The sequence below is a fragment of the Limulus polyphemus genome, unplaced genomic scaffold (assembly GCF_000517525.1).
Source record: "Limulus polyphemus unplaced genomic scaffold, Limulus_polyphemus-2.1.2 Scaffold233, whole genome shotgun sequence".
Taxonomy (NCBI): Eukaryota; Metazoa; Arthropoda; class Merostomata; order Xiphosura; family Limulidae; genus Limulus; species Limulus polyphemus.
The window spans coordinates 22,343-43,115 of NW_013665843.1; the positions used below are offsets into that span (position 1 = coordinate 22,343).

The following is a 20,773-nucleotide window of genomic DNA, read 5'->3' on the forward strand; positions in this document are numbered from 1 at the left end:
TAATGGCCATTTTCAATTGTTTTTCAAATTTTGTTGAAATGTTACCAATCCATGGTAGTTTTAGGTAAATAGGGCACTTGTTGGACCAAATTTGGGATATTTGAGAAGCTCGCAATTTTCCTTGAAGTAATTTGATTGATGACGTTTTTGGATACCACTTTTCTAGTAAAATGGTTTTAATTGTCTTCAGTTCGAAATCTAATTTAGATTTTGAGCAGGTAACTAGAGCCAACAAAAATATTGGCTAAGGCAGGTCCAAGAGGAGAACCCATGGTGACTCCATCAATCTGTTAATACATGATATCATTAAAGCTGAATTCCACCGAATGTGTTGCAATATTCATCAGTTCAATAAACAGGTCCTTAGGTATTCTTTTGCAACATCTCAACCAACAATTAGTCCAGTTATCAATGCTATTTTCAAGTTTTGAACAATTCGACTTTCAAGATCTACATATTTACACACAGTCAATGTTTCCATTTATGAACGTTATATTTTAAGATCTGTGCAAGAACTGAGCTAACAGATGTTTCTGTATATCAAAACAAATAGATAGCATACAATCCAGTTGTTTTAAAATAATATATTCAAAACAAGTTAAACGTATGTACAAAACTTCATTGCACTATTAGTTATCACAATTACATCCACACTGGTGGGTTCAGTTACTTTAGAACACCCTTTGACAAGACAAAATATCCTCTCTACTGTGTTTTTACAACACAATCAGCGTTAAATTCACTTATGTTACCCTGTGGGTTACCACAGTTGTATCCAGAGCTTTAATTATTATCTTTTATGATAAAAGTCCACACAGACTGGTTCAGTTACTTTAGAACACAGCTGATGTAATGAATATTCTTCTTTACATTGCTCTTACAACACAGTCTGTGATGATTATACTTTAAATAGTTGACACTATACACACTTTATGGCTAAACTCATGATCACCCAGTCTAACTTCACTTTTTTAACATTCACTACCTTAACTTACTTCTTCTCTGTATCTTCACTTATTTATAATCTGTGACAGAAAAATCTAGAAATATCTAGCCCTCTATCTACACATAACAGTAAAAACTTAGAATCTTTGAGTAAGATGATGTCAGCAATATTACAAAATCCTAGTACAACAATTAAGCTACATATGTACAATTTGTACAAAGTTACATGACAAAATGTGTCATAACTATCACTTTTAAAATAATCAACTTTTAACACTCTTGTTATTAAAACTAAATAATCATTAAATATTAGATCACTAAATGAACTAAACACTAACTCTTAAACTGAACAGTCTTGTATATCCAACATACCATAATGTGGTTAAGGAAACTGTGAAAAAAAACATTGGTAAATTCAAATTTCAAATATATGATGGTGTCTTATGCTATTAACTTCTATCATTTCTGTGATATTCTTTAGCAAAGGATGTCCTTTAAATGTATTATCTGTTGACTTTAGTTTGATAGCTAGAAATTTTTCACTTTAAATGTATTGCTTTTCAGTATGTATGGTATACAAAGTATTTATTAACTCTCTCATAATAGGTTCTTATCTACCACTGCCTCATAACCACCATGAAACCGGGAAGCTATACGTACTATAACTCTGAAAATATATAACGCATCTTCATGAAATTTGGGGAACTTTTAGTAAACATTACAAGTATTTAGTACACAAAAAATAAATTTTTTTTAAATTAAGTATTTTAATTGAAAATTTACCCATGCATATATGGAGTCAGAGTGTTGACTGCTCTCAATGCAAAGTGGTTTTCATGTTAAGATTAAATATACTTTTCTTTATCTGAAAGTTGTGAAATTTCATTTGAATAATTGCTAAAACCTCTTAAACAAATATCAAACTTTTTTGCAGTAAAACTTTATATTTTATTTGCTATATTCTCTACCCAAAATCTTAACTCTTTCACTATGAGGTTGGTCGATTCGACCAACATTGTAACCAATTTGTACTCATTATATTTCCATACTATAACTTTTAATATGGTATGTGTATCTTTACAAAATTTGACAGATTTTTAGTAATCATTACAAGTCTTTTGTAAACAAAAGATCTGATTTTTTAATGTAGTGTTTTCACTAAAGATTTGTCCATGAATGTGTATAGTCCAAGTGCAAAATAATTTCCATGTTAAGATTAATAATACTTAATAATACTTCATCTCAAAAATCTCAGATTTCATTTGCATAATCTCTAAAATCTCCTAAATGAGTTTCAAACTTTTTTTTCAGTAAAACTTTGTATCTTTTCTGTTATTTTCTGTACTCTAACTATATTTTGAGTCTATACAAGTTTGGTCAATTCAAACAACCTCTAACCACCAAAAAAAAATTGAAATAGATCTAAATTAGCCTTTTTTTCTTTCTAGAATCACTTAAAATTGTAACATGAAAATAATTTGTTTATCCTAAATAGCTTTAGACTAGTAACAGTATACATCTGTTTATACTTAAATTTATTGTTTTATTACCTTTTGAACCTGAGTGATAACAGCATTATAATGAGTGATTTATGTTAAATTCTGTATTTCTTTGGGAGTGGTAAATAAATTAGAGAAGATGTCATAATTTTTATGCTATGGGGAAATTCTGGGTTTTTTTTAATGCCTTATAAAATTAAGAACTTAAAACATATATATTATTAATATATGGATTATTAGCTATGTTTTTGTGCTATATTTATTGGTATACCATGAAAATAAAGTAGTTTAATTAAATTTTGGATGTAACTTACTAAAACTTTGTGGCATGTGGACTTTCATCAACCTGTATCAAGAGGGTTAATAATTTTTGTTCTTGAATGGAGTGCATGACATCCTTCACGTTTTGTATTTTTGGAAATTGACAATCAAAATTTGATACTAAAATTCACAGAAAAGCAACAAATTCAGAACACTACCTTAATTGGGAATCTGCAATCTACATGTTGCAAAAACTAGGAAACTAGAAATATATTTTGCAAAAAGCATTTAGTGTATGCTCTGCAAAAAATATAGATGATGCAGTGCAATGAATTTCTGAATTATTCTTTCAGGAAAAAACTATCCAGAACCAGTTATTAAGAAAATAATCAACAAATAAAAAAAAATACAAAATTGTTATTAAAACAATTTCAACATTATCACCAATACAATTCCCTATGTCAAACACATCCGCACAAACCTAATTGGATTCTGAAAATGACTCGCCAAGAAAAACAATATTGACATAGGTACCATATCATACAGAAGTTAGCTATCATAAACAAAAACCTTGTTACTAACAATTACCCCACTGAAAATTAAAACAATGGATTCATCGACAAAATTAAATATAATTCATGTAAACATTTGTATATTGGAGATGCTGGAAAAGAAATTAACATTAAACTTAAAGAACATCTTAAAGAAACAAAACATATCACCAAAAACAATGTTGAAATCATTTGAAGAGATCCAGGCATCAACAGAATAAACATATCTGAAGCGCTGCTGATAAAGTCATCTAAGCAAATACTAAATATATACCCAGGAATCCTCCTTTATCTATATTAATATTTATCTATTATTTATATTTATTTTATTTTTATTTATATTTATTATTTATCTATTATTAATATTTTGTACATCTTATTTTTACTAACAAAGCTAATTTAATGCTATCTACAATCTTATCCTTAACATCACAAGTCTGGAGTATTCTCTGGAATTCAACTGCCTTCTTGAATGTAACTCTTACCTGATGATGACTCGATGCTATGCATTAAAACACTGTAATTATTAAAATCAGAACTTGCCTAATGATAAAATTACTGGTATTGTATTTTTGAGTATTTGGTTGTCACTAAACATTAAATTGTAAGTCTTATTGGTTAAGTATGGGCCAATATGGCATGTTAATTCCATGAGAGTTAACCACTTTTCTTATGGGGAACAAAGTTTAATAAGAAAGTTGAAGAAAAAATTGGAAAAACATAAATCAGGTTACTAATATTATTTCTCTTTTTATATATCATTTAATATATAATTTTTTACTGTGTACAAAAAATGTGAGTGTGAAATAGGACAAAACTGTTCTAAAAATACAGAAGACAGATAAAAATAAGATAATGATTAAAAAGGGGGAGTTAGAAAAAATGATAGAAATATACTACTGAATACAAAAGGCATAAGATAAGTAAAAGAAATAGATAAAAGTAATACTAAAAGTCTGAAGTAAAATCTAATATTTCACTGACAGCAAAGGTATTAAAGATTGAAGTTCCTTGATATAAGAATCAAGGGTAATAATACTGTATGGGTTAACAGTATTGAGATTGGTAATCTACTTAGCTTCTTTTACTTCACTCCAAGTTTTTGTCAATGAACATTTCTTGATTGTGTGAAGTCCTTTAAAAAAATAAAAAGTAAACATATATGAAACTACTACTTTCATATTTACTGTATCATACAGGGTTGTCCAAACTTATTTTTCCTATTTAAAATTTAATAATTAATTAACAAAGGAAATAAAACCATGCAGTTTTCAACATCTTGAAGCCAAACACAAACTTTTTTTTACTGACATGTCAATAGACTTCTACATGTGCACCATTAGTGGCTCTTAGCATGTCTAACTGATATTTGATTTCAGTCCACATTCACTGAAACAGGTCCACAATTACTGTAGTGATGGCATCCATTATCCTGGTCTTTTAGCTCTGTGATGTTTGCTGTAGGTGTACAATACAAGATATCCTTAACACATACTTCTTTCCTGTACTGGCACTTGAAATTATGCTGCACCACAGTCGTTAACTTGGTTTCTGCAAGCCAAACAATGAATTGAGCTTTTTCTTGCATGGTTGCCATTTTATGGGGCAACACTACTCACTGGAGTAAAAAAACAATTACAATAAAAAGTGCATGTTCAAAACTGCATGGTTGTATATTTTTAGTTATTTAATTATTCAATTTTAAAATAGGTAGATAATTTTGGACCAAATTTTGATTAAGGTTATGCATTTAGGTACCTGAGTTTGTACAGGTCTAGGAATTTGTAAAATTAACTTTTTTTTTAATTTCCATTACAAATGCTTTAAAATGTTAATATTGTTTCACATAAAAATCTGATAATATTGTGGAAACATTAAATTTTTCACATTGCTTAGGCTTTGTCCTTTTACTTAGGCTAGGATACATCAGATAAAATCATTTCTATTTCCTTATGCATTCATAAACATCAGGTATTTGATTTGCAGTTCCATTACTTAAACCTTAAAAGAGTGTCTTCAGAGTATTATATAAACATAAAGAGTGAACAAAATACAAAGATTTATTTCTATTTTGTGTTAAAAAATGTATTTAATTTTATCATAACGTTTGAAAAGCAAATAATCAAAACCATAATATTTACTACATTGCAAATTAGCATACAGATGATTAAATATGTTATATTAAAACAATTTTCAAATTAATGAGTTGCGGGACAACCACAGTCAATACAAAGTTGTGGTGGAATGAAATGTATCATAATTACATTTTGTAGTAGCGTGATGCTACCAAAAATTTATTTCCTTTGGGAAAAGAAGCTAAAAACTCTCTGATGCAAAAGATTCATATATTTAAGTCACAAAGATGTGTGTTCCAATTGGAGATTTAGAATTTCCAAAATAAAGATATCCCTTGTACTTAATGATATTGGAAACAAAGGAATATTGATCAACTTGGAACACGAGAACTATCCAGAAAAAGACCTGCAACAAGTTCTACCACAACTATAATAAGCAAAGTGTGTCATAATATAACAAATGAGAATATGTGAACACAAAGGTCAGTGGCATGGGTCATCTGGAAATGTGACACAAGTCATGTATAGAAGTTATTTCCACTTCATATCCAAGAAAGGAGGACTAACTGTATAAAACTATAAGTTGTATTTAGCCAGGTTGAAATGGTAGTATGTGGTGACACTCAACAAAATTTTGAGTCAAACCAGACTAGATATCAATAGGTAGAAGTTTTTGAAAATAGGGGGACTTCACATTTCTGTATCGAACATATTCACAGTGTGAAAACAGCATTTATTAAAAAAAATGTTATTCATTTGTGTTCACTATTTCCATTACTTGTGTGTGTATATATACACACAAATACTCGCAATTTGAAGCAGCATTTTTTTTATTGTACTTAGCTATGCACAGAAACAGATTGGGAAAATTTAACATAAGCACAAAAAAATTCAAATTACCTTATAAATATTAAGGATTTGGGGGCATAATATGTTTCCCTGTCAATTACTCTATGTGAATAAAAACTCTAAACTTTGGTAAGTTATTTACATAGTATATTTATTATCCTAAGGCACATTTTATACCAACAACAAAAAAATTTCTGTAATTTTCTCTGACATTGCTATAGGTTGTTTTATAACCACTACAAAAAGCAAACTGTATACTGCATAAATCACATGATTGTCTGTTTTGTTTGTGCTATAAAAGTCAATAATTTGCCATCAGAGCAAGACAGGTTTGGATGGAAGACATTGATCAAAGAAGTAATGAAATTTTTGAACCTAAGATAGTTAGAAAACTAAAAAAGTTACTGTAGTTTTGTACAATCTAATTTAGTGAGTGATATGTTTTTAGTTTTCTGAAATACATATTTGAAAGCTAAAGGAAGTAATTTTGGGTAGCAAATGTAGGAGAAAAAAAAAAAAGTTACTAATATAAGCAGACACTCGTAATTAGACATTGGATGAGGTAACATAAAACTTTGTATACCCTGAGCTCTCTGTACACCTACTGGATAGTTTATTGATTGTCATGGTAGTTAGACACAGTTCAAAGATTGACAAAACTATAAAATTAAATGAAAGCCGTTTTAAATAGCTAAGAGACCTAAAACTTTTAAGATAAAGATTGTAATTGTCTGTTACAATCTGCAGGGAAAACAGGGAAGTTGTAACATTTACAAGAGAAGTTTAAAGGCACTTTGCCCATTCACATGTATGCTGATGGTATGTGTAACTTGATAACTGTAACAAGTCTCATGCCATTTTCTACTGACCAATGGGTGAATAAATTTTCAAAAGTTTTTACATAGCCTGTCAAGAAATTTTTTTCAAAGGAAGTCATGACTGTCACTGGATATTGTGCCAAGAGCAAGTTAGAAATCAGAAAGTGCATACAAAGATTAAGCTAAACTCTACTTCCTATCAGACTAGTGTTCTTGTTCACCTTTCAGAAAAATGACTTTGTATGGAAACAACTCTAATGGTGACAGATCTCAAACAGCTGAAAAATTATGGAAAGATATATTGATCAGTTGCTGAATGTAGCACCTATGGGTTTCTGTAAGATCAGACTCTTGAAACTGTGACTGAGAAACTATTATCATCATATGCTAGATTGGTTATAGAAGCAAGCAGACAGTAGTGATGTACTTTGGGCATGACAACATTATGCTAGGGCCTTTTGCAACAAAAACTATGTTGAAAGGCTATTGTCAAGATGCACAGTCATCAGATATAGCATGACCTGACATGGTGGCATAGACTGTAACAACATGATGAGACTCCAAAATATTTTTAATATAATGTACTTAACCCTCTGTACAACAGAAAACAAAAAAAAAAGGAAAACTTGTACTATACAGCTGTTTATATTAAGGTAGAAATAAATATTCATGATGAAAAGTCAACAAACATCACTATTACAATTAAATCAAAAACAAAAGAAAGGAAAATACTTATTCCACATTCCTTTTTGTGTTTGAGTTAATTATAACACAGCAGTCTGTCTGATTTTTCCTCAGTACAATAGTATTAAGGAGACAATCTGAACTGTTTTACAGGTAATCTAATTGTTTGTGGTATTAACTGTTATAAAGTTTGTATTGCATTTTTTACTTAACTAAAGCCAGATATATGTTATTGATAACTGCCTTATCAATCGATATACGTAAAAATTCCTTACTCTAGTGAACCACCCTCAATCACCTACACTTTTGCTCTGTCAACATTTTATATATTCTTTACATTGTTCATTTCTTATCAAGACTTTACACAACTATTGTAAAAGGTACATCTGTTTCCTTTCCTGATTTCAGTAGTATTCTTGACAAATTTTGTAATTTTTTCCTGTGATTTTGCATGTTAGGTCTTTATTCAATCAGAGTTTAATCTTTTGACGTTGTTTCATTAAAATGCTTCTGAAAATTTTATTTATCAAAAGAATTTGCTAAAAAAGCATATAATAATTTTCTATGCCCACAAGAATGAGTATAGTTCCCAATCTGCCTATTCATGCACACCCAGGATGGAAAAGTAATGACTAGTTGTCTGCATGCACTTGGTTCATTCTGATCAAAACATTAGGCTGCTCAAGTTATTAAGCTAATGACTGTTTGACCAGACTTCATAATCTGTAACAATTCTTTATATTAGTAGATTGGGATTTTAGATTTGATTTGTGAATTGTGTGTCATATACTGTCATTGGCTACAAATGACAAGAGGGGCACAGATTTTCTTGATGCTACTTTAAGGATTAACAATGACAGTAATATACAATCTACCTTGTTTCACAAACCAATTAGAAAACCTCTTTTCCTTAACTTCAACTCTCATCATCCCAAAGCTCTCACGAAAGATGCAATTATTGGAGAATTAAATAGAATCAATTGCAACTGTAGTGAAAAAAAAACCAATACACTCTCTGAACTAAAATCACTTCATCTGAGTGAGGAATATTTTCCTTTTTACATCGATTTACAGGTCCAACCCTAAAAAGCCAACTGTCTTACAAAAAAGTGTTTGCAATCTATAGATGGGTGTCCTGTCTCCAATGTTGTTTACCAGCTTACCGTAACATCTGCCCTCATACGTACATAGGAGAAACAAGAAGAACCCTACACACAAGAATAGGAAACTAAACTGAAAACATGGTAGTAATTTCAGTTTAAAATTGTTTGACCCCAAACAAAGGTTTAGGTTCAAATATAACTGGGGGTGTTCAGAAAATTGTTTTCCCTTCACCCTGCTCATTATTCAAAATTACATGGGAGGCTTAATGTGAAGAGACATGAAAGAAAAAAAACATGAATAAATAACCAGCAAAGAGTTGATTTGGCTACAAGGAGAAAGTGGAGAGAAAAACAAGGACAGTCAGGACAAAATCAGCGGCCAATATAGGACTATGGTCCTTCATGGTGGTGGGGGATCTATAGTTCCAATGCCTAGAATTAGATGTGGGAGGAAATGGGAGAACCCCAAGGAAACCCACTTTCACTAACTGGCACCAGTAATTATCAGTTAGTGCCCTATGAGGCTTTATTGATTTGAAAAAGGATGGGGAAAGCAACTGAATGGTTAATGTTTTACAAAATCCTTCCTGGTATAGAAATCTCTAACATGATGTTTATGATAAGTATTGATGTGGGGTAGAGTTTTATCATCACTGAATGAGGGGTGTCAGAAAAAGAAGAACTGGGTACTTTGTTCAACTGTTGTATTGTCTGTTGTTGGTGAGTGGAAGGATGGGAATGGGCGTAATTGTTGAAAAAGTTGGTCAGCGGGGGGAAGTGGCCGGAAGGTTTGGCATATGGGATAGGGAAGGTTGAACTTCAAGGGACTGAAGACTCTGATCACTTTGATGACTTTTTTTTTTCTTTGGAAGGGTTTTGTCTGAGTAGATTGTTTTTGAATTTCGCACAAAGCTACACAAAGGCTATCTGTGCTAACCGACCCTAATTTAGCAATGTAAAACTAGAGGGAAGGCAGCTAGTCATCACCACCCACCGCCAACTCTTGGGCTACTCTTTTACCAACAAATAATGGGATTGACTGTCACATTATAATGCCCCCATGGCTGAAAAGGCGAGCATGTTTGGTGTGACTGGGATTCGAACCCGCGACCCTCAAATTGCAAGTCGAGCACCCTAACCACCTGGCCATGCCGGGCCTATCTGAGTAGATTGTGGAGAAAGGTGAAGGCATAGGTTAGAGACGATGAGACCTGGGTTTTTAGGGCTTGAGTTTGATTGGACTGGTTGAAGGTGGAAAATAATTTGAAGGTTAGAGTTGTCTGGCTCATTGGAGTGGAAGAATGAACCAGTGTTAATATGCATGTCTGAGTGTTGATTCTGGGAGTCAATAGTGGGTGGTTGAAACAAGGGATATCCGGTTACGACATGCCATTTCAGCTTTAAAGTGAAAGAGGTGGTACGACACTTCATTGTTTAGGATGGTTTGGGCAGTGTTTTTTTGAAGTAGTTGCAAGTTTGACAAGATGCATCGGCAATCCTGTTGTTTTAGCATAAATTGGTGGACAGCATGGTTTTGTAGTTTGTTTCGACAAAGAGACAAATGTAATCAGTAGCGATAGAAGGGTAAACATCTCTAAGAAAGACCAAGAATAGGTTGCTGGTGCTATGGAGAGAAAAACTTATTGATGTTCTTTATAAACAACAACATGAAAGAAGAGCAGTTGCAGATCATATTTTAGCTAATCATGGACAAGTAACACCTGACTTGAAACCACTAAGTATACTGATAGAAAACTAAAAACTTCTCAATGAACAACTACAACCACAGATGAATAGGCACAAAGGATGGCACATATAATTTCAATTATTTTTCTATTTCACCCTATTTGTGTAACTTTCAGTGTGTAACTTTGATAGAACTTTTGTTTATTACAGGTAACAGTTAATTATTTCAACAATAAGCTTTACTACTTATAATGTCAAATGCATGCTGTAGAAATGCACACTATAAATTTGATTAGATTTTATATAAACCATTTGAAATTTTGTACTGTCAGTTACCATTCATGCTTTAGTGGAATGCTCCTGAAGGAGCCACAAAGCGAAACATTGAGTGTGTAGTTTAATAAAAACAATGACTTGGTGTTATAAGGTCATTTATTTCTTGTATTAAAATATCCTCCATACACCCATATGCACTCCAGAAATTAAATAATGTGTAACTAGGCCTGTGGTCTTTTACATTTACACCTGTGCCACTCTTTTACCCCCTCTCGATTTAAAAGTCATCTATGAGATATGATTTGAAACATTTACCTACATTTACTTTGCTGATTGTTCCGAGATAATAAAAAGACTACTCTTAGTTAATGAATTACTTTTGTTATTATCTCTAGAAAACAATATTTTTAATATTGGAAACATGTTGTTGTTGTTATTGTTATATCACAATTTTCCTATATTTTTAAGTTGAATAGTTTTATGTATTTAAATATTCATAATAAATGTAGTAATTAGCTACTAAGTGTCTAATTAGAAAACTAGGTTCATGGGAACTTGTATGTATTACTATTAACTTTAATGACATGTTGCATAGTTTTTGTTGATAACTACCTGCTCATACCACCAGTTAATAAGTTATTAGATTCTTTAGTTTTGTGTAAGGTACTCAGTAAGATAGATATTTATGTTCATTTTCTTTGTATTTAAGGTTGAATATCATCCACATCTGGTGCAACAGCAATTATTGCAATATTGTACTGATCATCGTATTCATGTACAAGCTTACTCTTCTCTTGGAGCAGCATCTGGGTGTGAAAAGGTTAGTTCCAAAGTCCTTCTTTTAATTCTTCAAAAATTATGGTTCCTAACACTAAAAGTCTTTCGCATCAATAGCTTATGATAAATTAAATTTTCTCTTTCTCATATTTTTTATTTTTAATCCTGAAAACCACAAAGAGAGAACCTCTTACAAACTTGTTACTAAAATAGGTTTCAACTGTAGCAGATGACTCTGTATACAAGCTATTTTTTTTCTGTTGTATAGAAAAACTTTCAACTTATTTGAGGTATTTAAACTATTTACTTTTTAGAAAAATGTAACCATTTTTAGTACTTATTCAAAAAAATACTTAAGGTGAAGAAATACTTTATAATTGTTAGTATAAGCTGCTTCACTTTTTTTCTTGTTTTTCCAGTGTATGCTATAGTATATAACTAAAATCCATATTGCTTTAATTGCACTTAATATATTTTTCATTTTAGTTGTTGTCTGAACCCATTCTCCTAGAAATTGCAAGAAAGTACTCTAAAACACCAGCTCAAGTGTTACTTCGATGGGCAACACAGCATGGACTGAGTAAAGCTACAACTTTTATCTGTTGCTTGTAGTAACAGTTATAATGAGACAGTAGTTCTTGTTTTATCTTTCTCTTTTAGTAACAGTTATAATGAGATGGTAGTTCTTGTTTTATCTTTCACTTTTAGTAACAGTTATAATGAGATGGTAGTTCTTGTTTTATCTGTCACCTTTAGTAACAGTTATAATAAGACAATAATGTTTGTTTTCTCTGTCGCTTTTAGTATCAGTTATAATAAGACTTTATATCTGAAATCTGGAACCAAACTGTATGAATTTATTATTAATGATGGGGGGAAAAATGCTTTAGTACAGATAGACCCAGAAAATGCTACACCTTGTTAATGAATGTGAAATAACCTTAACTCAAATTATTTTCAATAGATTCATTTGGTTTAACAAGAGAAGGTCTCAGAAAAAGCTTTTTTTTTAATATTTAAGTACTATAAAAATAATGGAGTGAGAAATCGTATTAAAATAATTATAATTGTAAGAAATAAAGTTTCACTTAAACTTGGTAGACCTAGTAATGCATAATTTAATAGTAAATGTTTAGGTTATTATTATTGATTCAGTTTTAGTTGTAATAACGTTGCTTTGAATACAACTTTGTAATAATAGTAAAATGGCAATTTGCTAAAAAAAACTTTGACTGAAAATAAAGCTATTTATTATTATGACATATACCACTTTATGCCAAACTGATGAGCTCTAGTATTGAGCGAAAAGCCTCATTAGCATATACAGCCAGTAAAGAAAACTTGTTAAAAATTATTTTCAGTCTTATTGTGATGTCACAAAAGCAATCAATATATAAAGCTATTTACTTATTTTTATAACTCAATTCCTGCAACATTGGAGACTTAAATTATAAATATGTTCTTTTCTGCTACATCTTGTGTGATACGTGCATTATGCCTAAAAAAATATAATCCTTTAAATGAAGTTTTTGATGAGGTATGCTAAATATTTAACCAAAAATATGTATACCACAACCAGTTCAATATTAGTATAGAATGGACTTATGTATATGTCAGGCACAGGATGGTAGATAATGTGCTGGACTGTTAAACTGAGTGTCCATGGTTCACATCTCATTGCTGCAAAAAAGCACTCAACAGTTTGGGACCATGAGTGCATCATAAGAGTGACAGTCTATTTGATTTGAGTAGCCTAAGATTTGGTGATGGATAGTGTTGACTAGCAGACTTCCCTCTAGCCTTCAAGACAGCTACTGTAACATGGATAGCTTTCATGTAGCTTTGCACAAAATCCAACAGAGAAATCACTTGCAGCATTATCAGTGGAATCTTCTTTCTTAGATTGATTTTCATAAGAATACTAAATTTGTCAGTGTTTTTTTTTTTTTTGTAGAACTGTTTTCAATCTTAGTATCATCTGTAGTGGATATTTTATCCTCTTCTTTCATTTCATACATCATTTCTTTGTGCCTTTCACAGTTAACGCATTCGCGGTGTAAGTGATTTCTCTAATTATGGTAATAGTTATGTCCTTATTATATTACAGTCTTCATAACAGTTTTCTTTTTTACGAAAGAAGTCTTAATTAGTGTTTTTTTCTTCAATTATTCACAATGAAAAATTTAATGCTAATCTCCAGATGTAATTTTAAAATCAAAAGTGAGTTAATCATGTAAATTTGTTTTATTTCAGTTGTCCTTTGAAAATGGCATTCATGCTCTACCAGTGGTACATGATTGAAGGCGTGGCTTTATTATAGCCATCTGTATAAAATAAATGCTTCATATAGAACTTTGAAGATATGAAGTACAATATATCTTATGGGTGCTGTGTACCACGGGTGGTGCACAATGTTGTGAACGTGATAAATTCTTGAGTAAAATACTTCACGTGTACTTTAAACAAAGATATACTCATAGTATTGATGAGCATGAGCAGGTCACTAATCATATTCATGAGCTGCTCATGAACATTTTTAACTAATCTTAAAATACTGTGTGATGTCATTATTTACCTACAAGCAACTCGTGAAAAGAACAAAGTATAGTAATTACTGATAAAATATACATATGAAATACACCTTACATGTTTTACCAAGCAGTTAAAGAAAATGGTGTCCAACATTCCTGTAAATATCAGGGTTTAAAACTGTCACACTTTGGCTTATGGGAAATATCCTTTCAAACAGAAATGTTGTTTTTTAATTTTATTAAGTTCAAACACCTTTAACCCTGATTTTCTATTCATGTTTAAAATCTAATGATGCACATTTTTATTTTTACATTAGAGTTGTCAAAACGTTAAAATTATCTATCCTATATAGTTACATTAATCTTATTTGTGCTATTCTACCATTTAAATTTGTTGGTCATGATTTACTTTTATATTATTCATTGTATAATAATTCATATTCTCTGTTTGTGAATATCTTTGTCTTTGAACTCCTTCCACAGTTTTGGAGCTAGCAGGACCAAACTTGGCAGGTGACTTGTGGTGTCCTTATCAGTATGCTAAAGCCCTCACCTCTTTTCTTTTTTTGCTTTTTTTTGGGAGGGGGTATCAAGGTGGACTAAAATGCCTGTAAGGTCACCTACACATGAGTGGGGTCTGTGAGAAGGTTTTTAGGGTGTCTTAACCTGAATCTGGTGTCAGATTTTGTGTTCCTGGCCCTCTTCAGTGTCCTGAGAGTTTCATATTTCAAACTGTGTGCATACCCACACTCTCAAGCTAGCTGGACCAAACATGGCATAGGTGTCCTGACAGTGTTTGGTTTTGGAAACAGACCTACTTAGGGTAGCTATAGAAGTAATTGGAATGATTGAGGAGTGTGAGTAGTTTATGCTAGTATGATAAAATGTAATTTGTTTGTAAGGTGCACATGACAAATAAATATAAGTTAGTCTAAGTATTATTAGTCAGTCAGAAAATATATTCTTAAAGGCACTTCATAAGTAGTGTGAAGTATATTTATCAATAATGACAATGTAAGATGTGTGTATGAGATTCAATCAGAGAAAACTGAAAAATATCCTGCTTTCCTATTAATTCAAAAATTATTGTGTTGACTAACAGACAAAAATAAAACCCTTTTTTAACCTTAATTTCATATTCACTAATGCAACAATAAGTATGACTATACCTTTATACTTAATATAGTAGACCATCACTTCACTGAAAATGGAAATAGCTTAAAATTTGAAAGGTGATAGATTGTTTAAGACACTAACCAATTTGAATATATAATATAGAAACAAAATAATCAGTAATATTCACATGAAACATAATCACAGTCTATAATGTTTGATATTATTAGTTGAGCTAGCATCAGCTGTTTGGTAACTTTTTGGAATTGCTATATGTGTTTTGTTTTGCTAGCAAAACAAATCCAAATTACATGTTTATTAACTCATAATTCTTTTAAGTTTAAGATTTTAAAAAGTTCAATAATGTAATTATGAAAAAATCATAAAATATAAAATAAACCAATGATCATACATTTGAGTGACTACTGGTATCATACATTTTTAACTTTATTCTGAATCTCTGAATACAAAAGTACTACATAATGTTTGATTTAACAGTAATGGTTGAAACAACAAAAGCCAGCAGTTAACTTGTTCTTACAACAGTTGATTCCACAGTAACATTTATTGCAGTTTTTCTTACCATAAGCATATAAGATCTGAGTAACTATTTATGCATTAACAATTTATGCACATTGTTTTATTTTTACAGTTGTATCCTTTTTATTGAAATTTCATTGCTTTATTGTTAGGTATATATCAAATAAAAGTACTTTTGATTTGTTGTTTTTTTACCTGTGATTTGTATAAGAGATAGTGTAATTATCAATTATTTGTTAAGAAGAAATCAAGTGAAAATATTTTTAATTTGGGTTTACCATGTAAGAGGTAATATAGTAATCATTTATGCACTGTTTTACATTTTAGGTGTTATTCCAAAGACAACACAGCCAAAACGACTTGAAGAAAATGCAGATATATTTGATTTTGACCTTCTATATGAAGATATGAATAACTTAAATAGTCTTGACAAACAAACTCATTACTGTTGGGATCCCAGTAGTATTCTGTGATTTAAGGAAAAGGATTTATTGTTTTGTCATGCATGTAGAAAAGCCAAAATGAATTAGTTTTGTAATCCACAACATAACTTACAATTCAGGCTTATTTTGTAATTGCTCTTAAAATACTAATATTAAAAGAATAAAACTTTTTTTCATAGTTTTAATTTATTTGTCATGCTATCACTGGATTTTTTTTTTACTAACACTATACTCAAAAGTTATTTGAAGACAAAGGAAAGGCATCTCATTTTTTTTTGACAGATAATCACAATTTGTGCTATTTAATGAGAAAACCAGCATAGAAATATCAAAGTTTAATAAACATTCACTATATATGTTGAATATAAGAGGCCATCATTCTCTACACACTTTCTGGAATTGTAAGAAATAATAATTACAACATAAACTGTTCAGATAGTATGTTAACATACTTGTACATTCAGTGATATTGATATACTATAATGGGCAGAATATAGTTTAAAGGTTTTTTAGGTGGTTGTTAGTGGCTAATTTTGGATAGTGTAATGAAATTCATGCAACTGTGTGTTAGATATACATGGCTATTTCAATTTAAGTTTAATGTGAGTGTTATGATTTAGATAGTTTATGTAGCACGATTTTTAAACTTAGTTATTTTTAGAAGCGATAGTTTATCACAAGCTTGTTTGCATAACTGTTCGTGAATCATACATTGTGTAGTTTGCTAGTTATGAATTGGTGATTATCATATTATTGTATCATGTGACTAGAACCTAATTTGTCTTGTCAGTTGTGTTCTAAAGCAATTGAACCAGTCTGTGTGGACTTTGATGAAAAAGATAGAATTATTTAAAACTCTGGATACAACTGTGATAACCAACAGTGTATCAAAGATTTGTATATACGTTTGACTTGTTTTAATATATTATTTTAAAACAGTGGATTGTGTGCTGTCCACAGGCTGAGAGAAGAAGGAAATAATTCAACCCTATTGCTAAGGGTTTTCCTATGGACAGGGGTCAAAGGATGTGTCATCATGTTTGTAGACTTACATTCAAAATTTTATTGAATGACTATTTTATGAATGTATGGTATCAAATTGTAGATTATAATTCAAATTTTAATATTATACATTAGTTACTTTCTTGATTTAAAAGTGAATATAAAGAAATCCCAAATATCGATTTTTGTGTGTCATACAGTATGTTGAATGGAGCTTTGGTTCCAACTTATGATATCCCAGTACAAAGTCTACAGTTTCTTACGAAATACAAACTCAAATTACCAATATTTAAAAGTTAGAATATAAAATAAGAACCTCTATCTGTTTTATATTTACTGAGATATCGCTATACTTAGCAAATCAAACACAGTGACCCTACCCACCTCTTCCATTTTTGAAAACACTTCCTTATGTAAACCCGTTTCCTCTATTTTGTATTTATAACCAATCAAAAGCTCAGAATTTCTCCCACATGGTTTTCTCAGCCTCTTGACGGTAGGAAGTTCCCACGATTATTTCTTTTGTGGTTAAACCGAATCTCTTTGCAAAGGAGTAGATGAATGACATGTGGGCCTGGCATGGCCAAGTGGTTAGGGAGCTTGACTTGCAATCTGCGGTTCGAGGGTTCGAATCCCGTCCCACCAAATATGCTCGCCCTTTCAGCCGTGGGGGGCATTATAATGTGACGGTTAATCTTTTGGTATTATCTCGACCATCCAAATAGTAACCAGCACTACCTGCAAGTAGTCCTGCCAGTCTATTGGATGCTTTAGGGGAATTCCCAGGCTAATCCATAACCAGAACCAGAACTCTCAAGTAATTGGTTACTTTTATGTTGAGTTAGCTGGTTACTTATTTACTTGTACTGCTACACCCATGTCATGTAAGCAATATCACCTCAAGGTACCGCTTTTGCTCGTTAACTTCGAGTGTTTTGTAGCCTTCCTAGTTCTAGCGGACTAGCCTCTGTAATCCATCAACCTGTCATGGGTGCTGGTGCACTCATTTTGTTTCTGGGTAACGATTTTACGTAACTAGGCCCCTGACCTTGTAAAACCTAGTTTCCAAGTTACTAGTCTTATTTCACAACACAGGGGTCTCCTTGTCACCTCTTTTTTTATATGTCCATGTTTACTTAAACTTGAAGAACTGTTTTAACTTTATTCTTAAACTCTTTTAGACTAATCAAATCCTGAAGCAATTGTAAAATTTCCTCAGAAATATCCAATTGCTTCATAACTAACCAGTTATATCGAGCTCACACTCAATTCACCCCATAGCAACTATTGTTTTTTTGTTATGGATTTCGCGCAAAGCTGCACGAGGGCGATCTGCACTAGCCATCCCTAATTTAGCAGTGTAAGACTAGAGGGAAGGCAGCTAGTCATCACCACCCACCACCAACTCTTGGGCTAATCTTTTACCAATGAATAGTGGGATTCACCGTCATATGATAACACCCCCACAGCTGAAAGGGCAAGCATGTTTGGTGGGACAGGGATTCGAACCCGCAACCCACAGATTGCGAGTTGAGTCCCCTAACCACCTAGCCATGCCGGGCCCCATAGCAACTAAAACATATAAAAGCTAAATTTAAAATATTTAAAAAATCAATCAGCCATAAAGACAGACAGGCCAGCCAAGTTATAGCACTAAGTTAGTACTGACAGAATCATAAGAATGGATCAAACCACAACTTCTAAATAAGTTTCTTAAAGTTTTTGGAAGTTTAACCCTGTGAACATGGGTAGGTCAAAGTGCAAATGTCATAATTTTTTACAGAATTACATTAAAAATTTAATTAAACTACTTTATCAGCATTGTATATCAAAACTTAACATCAAAACGTAGTATATAAATCAAATTTTGATATAAGTTTTAATTTCTTCATTTCAAAACTAAATATCTAAATAAATTTTCAACCTTCACTTGTCTGTATCATGTGATACATGATTTTATCACCACCTTTATGTGATATTTATACTCCAGATATTACTAAGGCACAGTCTAATTTTATAGCCTCCAGGCTTCTTATTTATGGATATATAAAGTAGAAAAGCAAATCTACTTGCCATACTCTCCTATCATATTGTTACAACATCGGAAGTCACGTGATTCTGCTAGCGCATGACTGAATTTCTCGAATGATCAGGGAGACCCGAGTGTATTCCAGATGCCCCCTTTATTCTTTGTTGGTATTTAAACCTGGCAGAGAAAGCCAACAATTATTACTGAATGTATGATAAAGCGAACAGTAGTCATGGTAAGTTTGGGGCAAAGTTATCGAGATTGTGAATCACTGTGGTTTATAGCATGTATTATAAAGGTTGTTAAGTTTAAAGTGACGAGAAATGTACTGACAGTGAAATTACTGTGTGTTAAAAGTTTGTATCGAGAAATAATAAACTGGTTTAATCAAGAAAAGACTAGTATCGCTGAAGTTTCTCAGAATAAATTTATACCGGAAATTATTAAACAAGCAGATATGCAACAATATTTTGTCATTCACAGTTATTATTATTCACTATTATTGGTGTGCTATAAACTTTGGAAGCTATAACTGTGATTGTTATAGTGCCTATTAATCAGAAAACTTAAGATATGTGACCAGGAACATTTATGAATTTCGAACATTACAAACCATTTAACTTCAGTGGATTCACATTGGACATTAACACTTTTATGAAAACATTGCCTAACATCACTGATATCAGCATGTGATCAGTGAGAACTAGAGGGCTAGCTAGCTCCCTATTAAGTGAATTGTAAAAAAGTAAAGTGTATGTATCAATCTTGTTGGCAAATATCATAAATTGGAGATATATCAGCAAATATTTAACTACAAAATATAAATTGAAATCTAATTCAATTTCAGGGTATTATAATTCCAATAGTATAGGTAACAGTTGGTCAAATGTACTGAGTCCATATAGTGTTAGGATAGAGAAAATAACAGACAAAATATAAAACTTTACTCAACAAAGTCTAATATACATTTAGGAGATCATGAAACTGATACCTGAAAACTGAGAGATGAAAAGAGTATCCTTAATATTAACATGAAAATCTTCTTGTTCTCAAACTAATCACAGTTTGAGTCACTCTCAGACTCTATAAGTTCAGAGAAAAATCCTTAGTAAAAATACTGTTGTTCTTTGTTATTAAGCACAAAGTTGCACAAAAGGCTATCTGTGCTCTTCCCACCACAGGTATCGAAACCCGGTTTTTTTTTTATATAATCTTGCAGACAAAATTCTATGCTTCTGGGTGGCAGTAAGAATACTTAATGGAAAAGTACAATATTTTTCTGTACCAAAGACTTGTAATGTTTACTGAAAGTTTACAAAAATTCATAAAGATACATTTACTATATTAAAAGTCATAGTAATGTATATGTTCATAATTACCTAGTAGTTACATGATGGTTGCAAGTTTGGCCAAAATGACTGAGTAACTACCTTAATTTTGAAGTTCATGTGTTAGTTATTTTAGAATTTCCAATGGTCTGAAACCGAGGTAATTGATACTTTAAATTTAGTAGTTTAATTGTACTTTGGATTCAGCAGTTAAGTAAAAGCCAACACGTATGATATTTGCCAACAAGATTGATAAAAACAAT

At 31.4% G+C, this 20,773-nt stretch overlaps 1 protein-coding gene across 2 annotated transcripts in view; it reads left to right on the plus strand.

Annotated features, from left to right (window-relative positions):
• Positions 1-16,336, plus strand: part of LOC106478616 (uncharacterized oxidoreductase YtbE-like) — a 36,723-nt gene extending 20,387 nt beyond the window's left edge. For both annotated transcript variants that reach the window (XM_022382237.1, XM_022382238.1), the window contains exons 4-6: positions 11,457-11,567; positions 12,011-12,104; positions 16,036-16,336. In XM_022382237.1, coding sequence (XP_022237945.1) covers positions 11,457-11,567; positions 12,011-12,104; positions 16,036-16,181 — 351 coding nt within the window. In that variant the 3' untranslated portion in view covers positions 16,182-16,336. The remainder of the gene's footprint in view (positions 1-11,456; positions 11,568-12,010; positions 12,105-16,035) is intronic.
• Positions 16,337-20,773: the final 4,437 nt, after the last annotated feature.